The following is a 13003-nucleotide window of genomic DNA, read 5'->3' on the forward strand; positions in this document are numbered from 1 at the left end:
TAGAGCAGCAACTCTCCAGAACACACCCAGGCCAAGCCCTCCCCTCCTAAAGAAGAGAAGTGTGCTCTCATTACCGCCTCTTTGCTGGGGTCATGCAAAGTGCTCTCCAGATGTAGCAGGACTGGCTGCTTTCCACCACCACTGCGTTGACGACATCACCTCTGCGGGGAATGTACCCATCTGGCAGTTTCAGAGAGTCCAAGGAGAAGAAGATACTGTCCTCGATCACTCCGTTCCTTCCACAGAGGCTTGAGATACAGACCTGTGGGCACATGGCTGGAAGTCACCAAGAGTCCTACAGGTCAGGTCTCGGGGGTGGAGCCCTGTTCCCAGGGTTCTCTCCGGAAGTGTTGGAAAACCAAGGTCAGAACACCCCCCTAAGCCAGGAAAGAACACTCCCCATTGTGACGCATGTGGGAAGATGCCTTGGCGCTGAGATGGTGGAAGGGACTGTGTGGGCTGAATCACAGCTGTGCTGGTGCCCCTCATGCAAACACCTCTCTTATGTCCAGTCTCCTTTCCCCAGACCACATCCCTCTGCCAGGCAAGTCACACCACCTCTTACCCCACTCTTCGCAGAGCCAGCATACACCTTTCCCCAGAGCACTAACACTTCTGTGTGACCACTGCCTCATCACCAAACTACTTGCGCTCTCTAGGTTAGCCTCTATTTCCTTAAGAAAACAAAGCATTTTCAACAGAAAAACAGTCCTCTTCAGCGGAGACTAAACCTCCTTTACCTTGGCTTCCCAATACTTTCAGAGAACCCTGGGGCAAGGTAACTATCCCCAAGAGCAGATCTGGTAAACATAAGAACAACTGCTTGCAGGCACAATACCTTGTCCACACGCTTGTACCTCAGCGGCTTCACAGAGATGGCCTCGCTGCTCCATGTGCCAGGCCGGATCCAGTACTCAGCCTCCACCCAGTCTCCCTTGCAGGGCTCAAAACCTGAAGTGGCCAGGGAGGAAACCCCAGCAACACCAAGTGTACAGTTTACTTTGAAGTTTATGCACTGAAATAATTTCTATCATATCTGTGATATATTTGAACATTAAAAAAAAACACTTCTACCAGGGTTAGAAGCAGGTTTATCAACCTCAATTCTCTTCTAGATTTACCACAGTTAAACAGAACAGAGAATGGTATAGACCAACCATTCCACAGGCTTGACATTCCAGCCTACACGGGAAGGTGTAGGAACAACAAGAGTGGGTGCCCTGCTCAGCAGGGAGAGTCCTGGTTTCAGTCTATCATCTCAAGACTTCATCTGTTCAGCATATTCCCTACATTTTACAATTAAAAACAACCCCCAAATACTACTACTAACCACAGAAATAAAATGAGCTGCATCAGAAGCTTCAGATTCTGGAAGGTGCCGGTGTGCATGTAGTGGACAGCTTCACCAACACGCATCCAAGAGGCAGGTGGCTGTGCCCTTGCCCCCTTCCTCAACAGTGTTTGTACCTCTGTCCTGCTGGGGACACATGTAGGGAGCTCATGACAGAGGCACTCAGGCATCCTAATCCAGGCACAGGGAAGCACCCAGTGCCCCAGCCAGTCCCTTGGCATGCCAGAGAGCTAGACTGTGGCCCAAGTCATGGTCTGCAGGACACAAATTGCCACTGGGGCTGCCAGTGTGCTGGGCTGGTGGGAAACCTCAGGTCCAGCATCGTGAAGTGGCAGAGCCATCCTGACAGAGCAGAAGGCACATCCACATCTGGACAGGTCTGGTATGGGATGAGGTATAAGGCAATAGTGCTTACGCCCTTTTGCAGTAACAAGTAATAAGCTCAAAAACCAAAAGCATAAAGATTGTTTCTCCAGTTATTTGTTACAAACAAATAACTGAGCCCACACATCTGTTGACAGTAGACATTCAACCCAGGACTGTGAGAAAACAGTTCTGCTAGAGCACTGACTTCAAGGTCAGCTGGTACAGTGCCCTGAAACCACAATGTAACAGGTACAGTTGTAGAGATAGTTGTACAGTGTTTACAAACCAAGCATTCATTTATTACATAATTATTTAACATAATTTTGATCATTTTTTCCCAGATTTTCCTGGGCATGTATGAAAAGTAGAGCAATAGTGGTTAGTGTGCTAGTTCTATAAATAGTTAAAGAAAAAAACAGGCAAACAAACTCTTTTTCCCCCATCAGAATCAAAGTAAAGATTTTAGAGCATTAAAGGAGAAACATCTGATCTTACTGTGAATACTATTATAAATTCAGCTTAAACATCTACTCCAGGAGATACTTTTTTTACAGTGATAACATGATTTTGATGGAATAAAGCATAATACAAATAAGATCCCTATATATTAGGAAACTTATGAAGCAGAAACATGGTTGGTGCAACCAAACATGCTTAGATGTTCAGCCCATGCAATATGAGCTGCAGCAGTTCAATGATAGATCGTGTGTAACTGAGCTGCAGAACTTCTGCAGAGCTGGTGTTGAGACACCCCTAGTGCAGTCAGCAGCCACATCTGCTTTTTGCACCCTCCCTCAATTTGCATTTCACAAATCTTTGGACCTGAAGAACCATTTTGTAAATCAACCTGAAGGTTCTATGGTGCTTTTTTTTTTTTTTAATAAGACCTTGAAATTTTAGTTACACTTTTTCAAATTCAGCTGAAATCTTCAGTCAAACATTTAGTAAATGTAGAGGCAAAACTTTTCAGCTCTTGATGTCTTTTGCAAATTGTAGTTACTGAAAATATATCTTGTAAACAAGGTACAAAAGCAATGGGAGAAATAAACTAAGTCCCGGAAGCGTGAATGGTATATTCAAATTAATGTTACAGTTCTATGACTGGACTTGAGAATCCCTCGCCCTCTGGGAAGTCTTTATTTTTCACTGAGTAAACTGGTTTTATGTAATGGGATGAATGAAACTGAGAAGGCCTAACATTCAAGTGAACCATCAGGATGACTCATTTGATGAATTTTAGTTTATAAAAATATTTGAACAGTTGTGTACTCTGAATAGAGTCAAAAAGAGAACCTGAGAAATCATTTGGGCCTAAATAGTTATACATTTCCATAGGGGAAAAAAAGAGAACTGTTAAACATCTTATGTTTTGCAGAATATGCTGAGCTTATCAATATTTCCTCAATTAAAAATATAGCCCATGAGAGCAATGCCTATGGCTCAGCTGGTAAGGCACTGGCCCCATATACCGAGGGTGGTGGGTTCAAATCCAGCCCCGGCCAAACTGCAACAAAAAAATAGCTGGGCATTGTGGAGGGCGCCTATAGTCCCAGCTACTTGGGAGGCTGAGGCAAGAGAATCACCTAAGCCCAGGAGTTGGAGGTTGCTGTGAGCTATGTGATGTCACAGCACTCTATAGAGGGCAATAAAGTGAGATTCTGTCTCTAAAAAAAAGGAAAAAAAATATAGCCCACAGGAAAGATTCAATCAGAGGTGCCTACAATTTCAAATTTCTCAACCACAAAATGCAACTTTGAAGACGACTCCAGGCAATTATATGAAAAAATAAAATTAAGATCACACTAGAAAATGTATTTTCAGAAAAATACCACTCAGATGCTAAGAAATTAAAATATATTAATACATACGAAGAATGTAACATCTAGATAATATGAACACAGACTTAATATACCCAGTTGTTTTTCTTTTTTAATGAAAGATTTGAAAATAACTTCTGAACACTAACTACTACTTCAAAGGCCTACTAATAAGATCAATGTTAGCCCATGTATAAGCATTTCAAAATATTTTCATTTTAATTAATTTTAACATTCCTTTCACTTCCTGAATGTGTGCCAGTTTGGACAGTTATGTGGTCATCCTGGCTATGGCTCCAGCTGCAAAGAGGGTCACTCCACAAAAACTGTGGCCTGGGGAGGGTGACAGAAGCCTCTACTGGGTACCAGGTAGGGAATGCCTACCTCAAACTCTCTCCCTGCTGCCCCCCAACTTCTGCTGCTGCTTTCCCTGAGCACTGAGGGCCACACAGGCAGGGGCTGGGCCTACGGAGGCTGTGGAGACTGGTGTGGCAGGGTGAGGTTTCCAGCCTGGGGACTGGGCTCAGAAAACTGGCATGGCACTTCGGGGACATGGTGGGTGCAGACAGGCTTTGGTGACAACCTGAGGACCAGGCCTGAGAGTAGGTCCTCAGGCAGCTGCACCATAGAGGCCTTGGCACAGGGCAGAGCCTCCAGGACAGACTAGCACTAGGTGTGTGGACCTAGGGAAGGTCTTAGGATGGGACCTGGGGCTTTCTCTTAATCCCCTAAGTGGGTGCACAAACTAGTTTACTTAGAAAATAAAGAAGTATGTGGTGTGACTCAGCAGGGTACTGTGGCCACACTACTATTCCATGAGGACCTGCATCATCACAACCTTGCTGCACCTGCCACTTACCTGGGAGCAGAAAAGTGAGACTGGGACCACCACACACAGTTCAGATCCACCTTTAGCCAGGGGACTCAACCAGGGCCATTCTGTCCCCCAGGGGCCATCTAGCAATGTCTGCAGACATCCTAGGTTGTCACAACACGAGGGTGGGGACAGGACATGGTGTAGTACCCCATAGTGCACAAGGCAGACCCAGCCATAGAGAGGGATTCGGGACCAAGGGGACTGTCCAGTTCAAATATACTTGAGCACACCTTTCTCCACAGATGTACCCCCAAAACACTGTAGGCCTCTACTCACCTCCTACACTATAGTTAAGCTTCCACCTCTGCTGCCTGAGTAAACTGGACCTCACCCAAGGCAACCTCAAAAGGTTGTCTTTAGGATGGAACCCGAGCCAGTCCAGCTTGCTTCACCCAACCTCTCCTGTTGCCTGACTTGTGACCCTTGGGTACATCCCTTGAGTCTGCATGCAGGGAGGAACCCCAAGCCACCCGCCCTAGTTCTCCCACACGATCATGTAAGTTTCTGCAGAGCAAAAGACATCTAGTTATTTTATCTGCTGTTTTTGTTCCCATTAGAATGTGAATTCCATGAAGCAGTCAGCACAGTAATGCACTCCAATATTTGAATTAATGTCAAGAAGAAAACACCATCTCCTGACTCTCCCATAAGCAAATAAAAACTTTAGCAGAATTCTTCCTTTTCTCACTTTTAGATCAGACATTATAAACAAAGTTTCACGGGGACACAGCCACAACCTCTCATTCAGATAAGTCTCTGGCTGCTCCTGGCTACAGATGCCATAGTCCCAGAGAGGACCTCTCAAGAGACCTCTTAAGCCAAAGACTGCACTGCCTGGTCCCGTATGAAGTGTGCTGACCTCTATTTTAGATTTCTATTATTATTTCTTTCTTTTTTTTTTTTTTTTTTTGCAGTTTTTGGCCGGGGCTGGGTTTGAACCCGCCACCTCCATTATATGGGGCTGGTACCCTACTCCTTTGAGCTACAGGCGTGGCCCAGATTTTTTTTCACATTGTATATTTTTCTCAGTGTCATTTTGCTATGGTTGTTAGTTTTTGTGATTGTATCAATGGCAGTTCTGATATCTGAGTATGACTCTCTCAGCCTTGAGAGAGTGACCTTAGTCCCCTTGAGTTTCTGGGTACTAGGAAATTCCTTGGCCTGAGGGTGGGATCCCTGCCCCAGCTTCATTCCTCAGGGCAAACCTCTTCTGTGCCTCCATCAATACCCACAGCATCAAATATCCCTTGTCTTTTCCATCCTGAGACATCCCCCAGTGAGGCCCCAGGAGGGGCTTCCTGGTCTGGATGATAAACACCTTTCCCAAGAACCGAAGCTTTCTCTGACAGGACAGAGATTTTTAAAATCCCAGGTGTTACCAATCAATTTCATCCTGGGACCCAGGGTTAGCAATCAAGGTCAAAAAGAGAAAAAGAGCTCCTGTGGGTGAAGCCAATAGTTCTCTGCTCCCAGGCTGCAGGGCCCTGACTGTGCTGAGAAGGCACAAAACCTTTCTCCTAGTCATCTTCCGCTGCACAAGGGGATGTCACTGGGAAAGGCACTGCCCCAGGCAACTTTCCCAACTCTTGCCCTAACATTACAGAGGTATGGGGGAGGAGCTGAGCCTCCCTTAGAGTGGAGACTGTCTAGCTCTCTGCTTCAACTGCTGCAGGCAGCAAGTGCACAGTAAATAGCTGTTAAATTAAACTCAATAAATGGCATCAACAGGTTATTTCTGTAGGAATAACAAAACCTGAGATTAGGTAAAAACAAAGACAATTAAAAATGATATAAACTCTTAGAAATGTACAAGGCTATCCCAAAACCTAAACGTTTTAAAACATTTGAAGTACTTTATTTGCATTATTATTTATTATTTTTCTAAGACCAGGTTTCACTTTGTCAACTGGGCTAGAGTGCAGTGGTGTCATCATATCTCACAGCAACCTCAAATTCTTGGTCTCAAGCAATCCTCCTGCCTCAGCCTCCCAAGTTGCTGGGACTGCAGATGCGTACCACCACACCTGTAGAGATGGGGTCTCACTCTTGCTTAGCTCAGATTGGTCTCCAACTCCTGGCCTTAAGGGATCTTCCTATCTTAGTCTCCCAAAGTGCGAAGATTATAGGTGTGAGCCACCATTTTCAAAAGATACTTCATACATATACATATGTGTGACACTGTTGAGTTAGATTAACAACTCAGTCATTATATGGAAGGAACAACCACCCAGACATGAGTGACTGCATCCAACAAAGTCAGCACAACACAAACGAGAGACAAGTCAAAATGGTGACCACTCCCCAAAGCCTACCCTACACTCAAAAGCCTTTACATGAAGCTAGCTCCTAGAGAAGCCAATCTAGTCCAAAATCCCTTTGACAAACAAAGCCCAGATTTGATCCTTTTAAAGATGTATGTAGCCATTTCAAATTTAATCCATAAATTTTTTTTAAAAGACAAACTTTTAAATGTGAAACAGAGGCCCCCTCCAGTGTACCTTCACACACACTCTCCAGAGAGAAGTATGTGGTCTGACTGATGTAGCCCGCACTTTCCATCAGGGAAGTCACACAGCCAATCAGCACTCGGGGGCTGGAGCCTGAAAGCCCCCCACTGTGGCTTCTGCTATCATCTTCCCATCTATCAGAGACAGCCTCTACCTGTAAGACAGACAGACACACAGCTTTTTAAATCATGATAAAGGACAGCAAGAACAGCATACTACAGACCAGCATTCCTATCTTAGTATCTTATGGCAAGGAATCCCAAGACCCAAGGGCTGGTGGGTCCTAGGGCAGGTGAGGGTCCTCACCCTCCTTCATACACAACGTCTTCTCAATGCAGCCTCACAAGGTGGCAGGGGAGCGGGTGTTCTCTTGGGTATGTTTCACAAAGGCTTCACCCTCATGACCCAATCACCTATGGAAGCTTCACCTCTTAATAACATCACAGTGGGGTTAGAATTTCAGCATATGAATTCCAGGGGGACACTGTCATTGAGTCTTCAGCAATGAATATACATAAGAAAAAATCCTGAATAGGCTCAGCACCTATATAGTTCAAGCGGCTAAGGCGCCAGCCATATACATCAGAGCTGGTAGGTTCAAATCCAGCCCAGGCCTGCCAAAGAACAATGACAACTACAACCAAAAAATAGCTGGGCGTTGTGACAGGCACCTGTAGTGCCAGCTATTTGGGAGGCTGAGGCAAAAGAATCACTTAAGCCTAGGAGCTGGAGATTGCTGTGAGCTGTGATGACATGGCACTCTACCAAGGGTGACAGCTTGAGGCTCTGTCTCAAAAAAAAAAAATCCTGAACAAAATATTAGCAAACTGAATGCCAAAGTATATTAAAAGGCTTGTATACCAAGACTAAGTGGGTTTGTCAAAGAACACAAAGATGGTTCAATATAGGAAATTAGTCAACAAGACCAAGATATACTCAAACTAGAAACTGAAGGAAACTCCTTCAACCTGTTAAAAGTCACAAGTGAAAAACCTGCAGCTAACATCACACTCATGTGAAAAACTGAAAGTTATGCCTACTCTCATCACTTCTTCTACTCAAGACTGCGCTGAAAGTTCTTGACAAACAATTAGGCAAGAAAAAAAAAGTGTCCAAATTGTCAAAGTAGTAGTAAAATTATCTCTCTCACAGATGGCATGATCTTGTCTGTAGGAAACTCCAAAAGTTCTATACTTACAGAAAACATTAGAGCTACTAAAAAATTCTGCAAAGTAAGATGATACAACAAAGTCAACACAAAAAAGTTCATCGTTGTTGTTTGGCGGGCCCGGGCTGGATTCAAACCTGCCACCTTAGGTATATGTGGTTGGCGCCTTAGCCACTTGAGCCACAGGCGCCGAGCCACAGAAGTTTTATTTCTATATACTTGTAAGAACAAAACCATCCTATCTACAACATTAAAAAGAATAGAATACCTAGGAATCAACTTAAGATGGAAGACTGTTGATGACTGAAACAAATACTAAAACAAATGGAAAGATATCCACGGTCATGAACTAAAAGACTTAAGGTGACAATACTACTCAGTGTTTACAGATTTAATGTAAACTCTTATCAAAATCCCTTCAGTGTATTTCTATATAAATAGAAAAATTCATCTTGAAATTCAAAGGGCATCTTGAAATTCCTGACTGTGCTGAGAAGGCACAAAACCTTTCTCCTAGTCATCTTCCAACACGAGACCGCAGGGCTGCACAAGGGGATGTCACTGGGAAAGGCATTGCTCCAGGCAACTTTCCCAACTTTTGCCCTAACGTTGCATAGGTATGGGGGAGGAGCTGAGCCTCCCCTTAGTGGAGACTGTCTAGCTCTCTGCTTCAACTGCTGCAGGCAGCAAGTGCACAGTAAATAGCTGTTGGAATCTCAAGGGACCCTGAATAACCAAAGAATTTTGAAAAGGTGTAACAAAATGGAGGTCCTACACTTTCTAATTTCAAAACTTCCTAAAAGCTACACTTGCCAACCAAGTGTGGCACTAGTGTAAGGACAGGCACACAGGCCACGAGGATAGAATGCAGAGCCCCGGAGTAAGACCTCGCATGTATGGTCCAGCTGATCTTTGACAAGAGTGCCAGAACTACTCAGCAGGGACTGCACATTCTCTATTGCTCAGTCTTTTTAAAAAATCAGGGAAAACTGGATATCCATTTACAAAAGAATTAAATTGGACCAACCTTACACAAATTTAATACTAAAATTAACTCAAAATGGATCTAAGATTTAAATTTTTTAAAACTATAAAGCCCTTTGTAGAAAATTGGGGGGGGGGACAGGCAAGGTGGCTCACGCCTTTAATCCTAGTTAACTCTGGTAGGCTGAAGCAAGAGGATCACTTCAGGTCAGGAGTTTGAGACCAGCCTGAGCAAGAATAAGACTCTATCTCTACTGGGCATTGTGGTAGGTACTTGTAGTCCCAACTACTAGGGATGCTGAGGGAGCAGATCGCTTAAGCCCAGGAGTTGAGGTTGCTTCAAGCTAGGCTGAGGTGATGGCACTCTACCAAGGTAATAGAATGAGACTCTGCTGTGGGGGTGGGAGTAAAGAAAACACAGGGGGACTCTTCATGATCTTAGATTAGTCCATGATTTCTGAAATGTTACATTAAAAAGTATAGGCAATAAAAGAAAAACAATTCAAAAGACAAATAAGACTACATCCAAATTTAAAACTTCTGTATATCAAAGGATACTATAAAAAAGAGAAAATACAAATGCCTGAATGAGAGAAAATATTTGCAAATGTTATCTAATAAGAGATTACTATCCAGAATATGTAAAGAATTCCTACAACTCAACAACAATCCAAATAAAAATGGGCAAAAGATTTGGATAGATATTTCTCCAAACAAGACATAGGGATGACAATAAGCACATGAAAACATGCTCATCAGGGAAATGCAGATCAGAACCACAATGAGACACCACCTTACACCCACTAGGAATGGCTGCCAAAAAGAGCAGATGAAAACAGCAAGGGTTGGCAACAATAGAGAAACCAGAACCTTCCTGCACTGCTGGTGGGAACATAAAATGCATAGCCACTGTGAAACAACATTCATTAATTCTTCAAATAGTTAAATGCAGATTTGCCATATGACCCAGAAAATGCTACTCGTAGGTATATACCCCAAAGAACTGAAACAGGGGCTCACGCCAATACTTGCTCATAGCTACATCATTCATAGTCAAAAGGAAGAAACAACTCGAATGTTCATCTACAGATTAGTGGAGAAACAAAAGATACATCCATACAGTGGTTTATTCTTTAGCCATAGATAGGAATGAACTGAGGACACTGGACCTTCAGATGGGGTCTGCCAGCCTCCTCTCACGGCAAGTTAGTAACATCCCCAGGGTGGGCCCACTGGTGTCCCAGAGGAATGGTACCCCACAACTGCTCCAAGAGGCAGGGAGCAGCTCCAGGTCAAACCCATGGGTGTTTGCAGGTAGGAGTTACTTCTTTTTGAGGTGAGAGAACAAGAAATAGCCCCAGCAGCTGCTAGAGCTGGTTTTAGCTCCAGGTAACTCCCATCTCTATCTCCCTGAAGTACACCTGTCCTGGCCAAACTGCAACAAAAAATAGCTGGGCGTTTGTGGCGGGCACCTGTGGTCCCAGCTACTCAGGAGGCTGAGGCAAGAGAATCATCTAGGCCCAGGAGCTGGAGGTTGCTGTGAGCTATGATGCCACAGCACTCTACCAAGGGCAATGAAGTGAGACTCTATCTCTAAAAAACAAAAACAAAAACAAAAACATGAACTTTTGATACATGTTACTTGGATAAACCTTGAAAACAATGAGTAAAATAAAGGAGATACAAAAGGACAAATATGATTCCATTAATAGGACAGATTGTAGAATAGGCAAATTCATAAAGTAGAACAGTGAGTAACTAATGAGTACAGTGTTTCTACTGAGATGCTGAAAAAGTTCTGAGAATAGATCATGGTGATGGCTGCACAATGGGGATGTATGTAATGCACTAAATTGTATGCTTAAATGTGATTAAAATGGTAAATTTTATGTTATGCATATTTTACCATAAGAAAAAAACCCTCAGAATACATTCTAATTTATACCAAACAGGAATCATTTTCATATTGTGAAAATGCTTCACAATTAGGAAACTATTCATATATTTCACAATAATTCAAATAAACAAAAATTATGGGATAATCTGGAAGATATTGTTGATTTATGAAAACAAGAATTGTTGGTGGGTGGGTGAGGTGGCTCATGCCTGTAATCTTAGCACTCTGGGAGGCCAAGGTGAGTGGACTGCCTGAGCTCAGGAATTTGAGATCAGCTTCAGCAAAACTGAGACTTTATCTCTAAAAATAACTGGGTGCTATGGCAGGTACCTGTAGTCCCAGCTACTTGGGAGGCTGAGGCAAGAGAATTGCTTGAGCTCAAGAGTTTGAGGTTGTTGTGAGCTATAATGGCCACAGCACTCTACCAAGGGCAACAAACTGACAAGCTATCTCAAAAAGCAGAAACTGTGAGTAGAGATAAAACACTCTTTACCATAACAAAAAAGGTCCTGCGTTCCTTATAAAATAAGTAATATTTTATAGGAATAAGCAAGGGACAACTATCTCACCAACAGGACCAGGATGTGCTAGATACCCAAATACCTGTGTTTCTACATTTTAACATTTCTGCAATCAGAGTTAAGTTTCAGATTCTGTTTCCATCTTTAATTTTTAATTCAGACAAAGTCTCATTCTGTCACCCAGGCTAGAGAGCTATGATATCATAGCTCACAGCAACCTCAAACACTCGGGCTCAAATGACCAAATGATCCTTCTGTCTCAGGCTCAGCTGCAGCTGGGACTACAGGTACCTAATACCACAATGCCTGGCTAGTTTTTCTAGTTTTGGTAGAGGCAGGGCCTTGGTTTGCTCAGGCTGGTCTGGAACTCCTGAGCTTAAGGAATCCTTTCACCTTGGCCTCCCTCAGTCTCTCAGAGCACGAGATTACAGGCATAAGCCACTATGCCCAGCCTCCATCTTAAATTTTCATTATTAAATTAACACAGTGTCTTAAAATTGACAGGAGTCTTAAGAGGGAACTTGCATATTTATAAAGCATTGACACTGCTTAGTAATATAATGCAATTTTACTCTGGAATATGCATATCCTATGTATCAGATGCATCAGCCAGTTTTGGGGGGTTTTTTGAGACCAAGTCTCACTATATCGCCCTCAGTAGAATGCCATGGTGTCACAGCTCACAGCAACCTCAAACTCTTGGGCTTAAGTGATTCTCTGGCCTCACTCTCCCAAGTAGCTGGGACTACAGGTGCCTGCCACAACACCTGGCTATTTTTTTGTTGCAGTTGTCATTGTTGTTTAGCTGGCCCAGGCCGGGTTAGAACCCACCAGCCTGCGTGTTATGTAGCTGGCACTGTAACCACTGTGCTATGGGTGCTGAGCTGCATCAGCTGGTTTTATATTTTCAACTGAATAAATATTTTATGAGAATTCATAAAAAGAAAAATATAAAAAAGTATATTGGAAGTGTCCTTGGTCATACACTAGAATTTATCATACACCAGAACCCCACATGCATGTAGCTGTCAGTTAAGAAGTCAGTAAGTTTGCTACCTTCCAAAATACATTTAAAAAAAATTAATACCTAGTTGGCGCCTATGGCTCAGTGAATAGGGCACCAACCCCATATACCAAGAATGGCAGGTTTGAACCTGGCCCCGGCCAAACTGCAACAAAAAAATAGTCAGGCATTGTGGCAGGTGCTTGTAGTCCCAGCTACTCAGAGGCTGAGGCAAGAGAACTGCCTAAGCCCAAGAGCTGGAGGTTTCTGTGAGCTGTGACACCACAGCACGCTACTGTGGGCACCAAAGTAAGACTCTGTCTCTAAAAAAAAATTAATACCTATCCCATACAATAAATAGATTAATTTGAGAATACAATGTAAAATTATATTAATAATAGAACACATGGCTCGGCGCCTGTGGCTCAAGTGGCTAAGGCGCCAGCCACATACACCTAAGGTGGCAGGTTCAAATCCAGCCTGGGCCCGCCAAACAATGATGGCTGCAACCA

At 43.5% G+C, this 13003-nt stretch overlaps 1 protein-coding gene across 1 annotated transcript in view; it reads right to left on the minus strand.

Annotated features, from left to right (window-relative positions):
* The window catches only part of MOV10L1 (Mov10 RISC complex RNA helicase like 1), a 76334-nt gene that overhangs the window by 50690 nt on the left and 12641 nt on the right, over positions 1 to 13003 (minus strand). The window contains exons 3-5 of the mRNA XM_023509352.1: positions 6910 to 7072; positions 839 to 951; positions 75 to 262 (exon numbers count right to left, since the gene is read on the minus strand). Of these exons, the coding sequence (XP_023365120.1) occupies positions 75 to 262; positions 839 to 951; positions 6910 to 7072 (464 nt within the window). The remainder of the gene's footprint in view (positions 1 to 74; positions 263 to 838; positions 952 to 6909; positions 7073 to 13003) is intronic.

Source organism: Otolemur garnettii, unplaced genomic scaffold, assembly GCF_000181295.1.
Source record: "Otolemur garnettii isolate 467f Iridium unplaced genomic scaffold, OtoGar3 scaffold00007, whole genome shotgun sequence".
Classification (NCBI taxonomy): domain Eukaryota; kingdom Metazoa; phylum Chordata; class Mammalia; order Primates; family Galagidae; genus Otolemur; species Otolemur garnettii.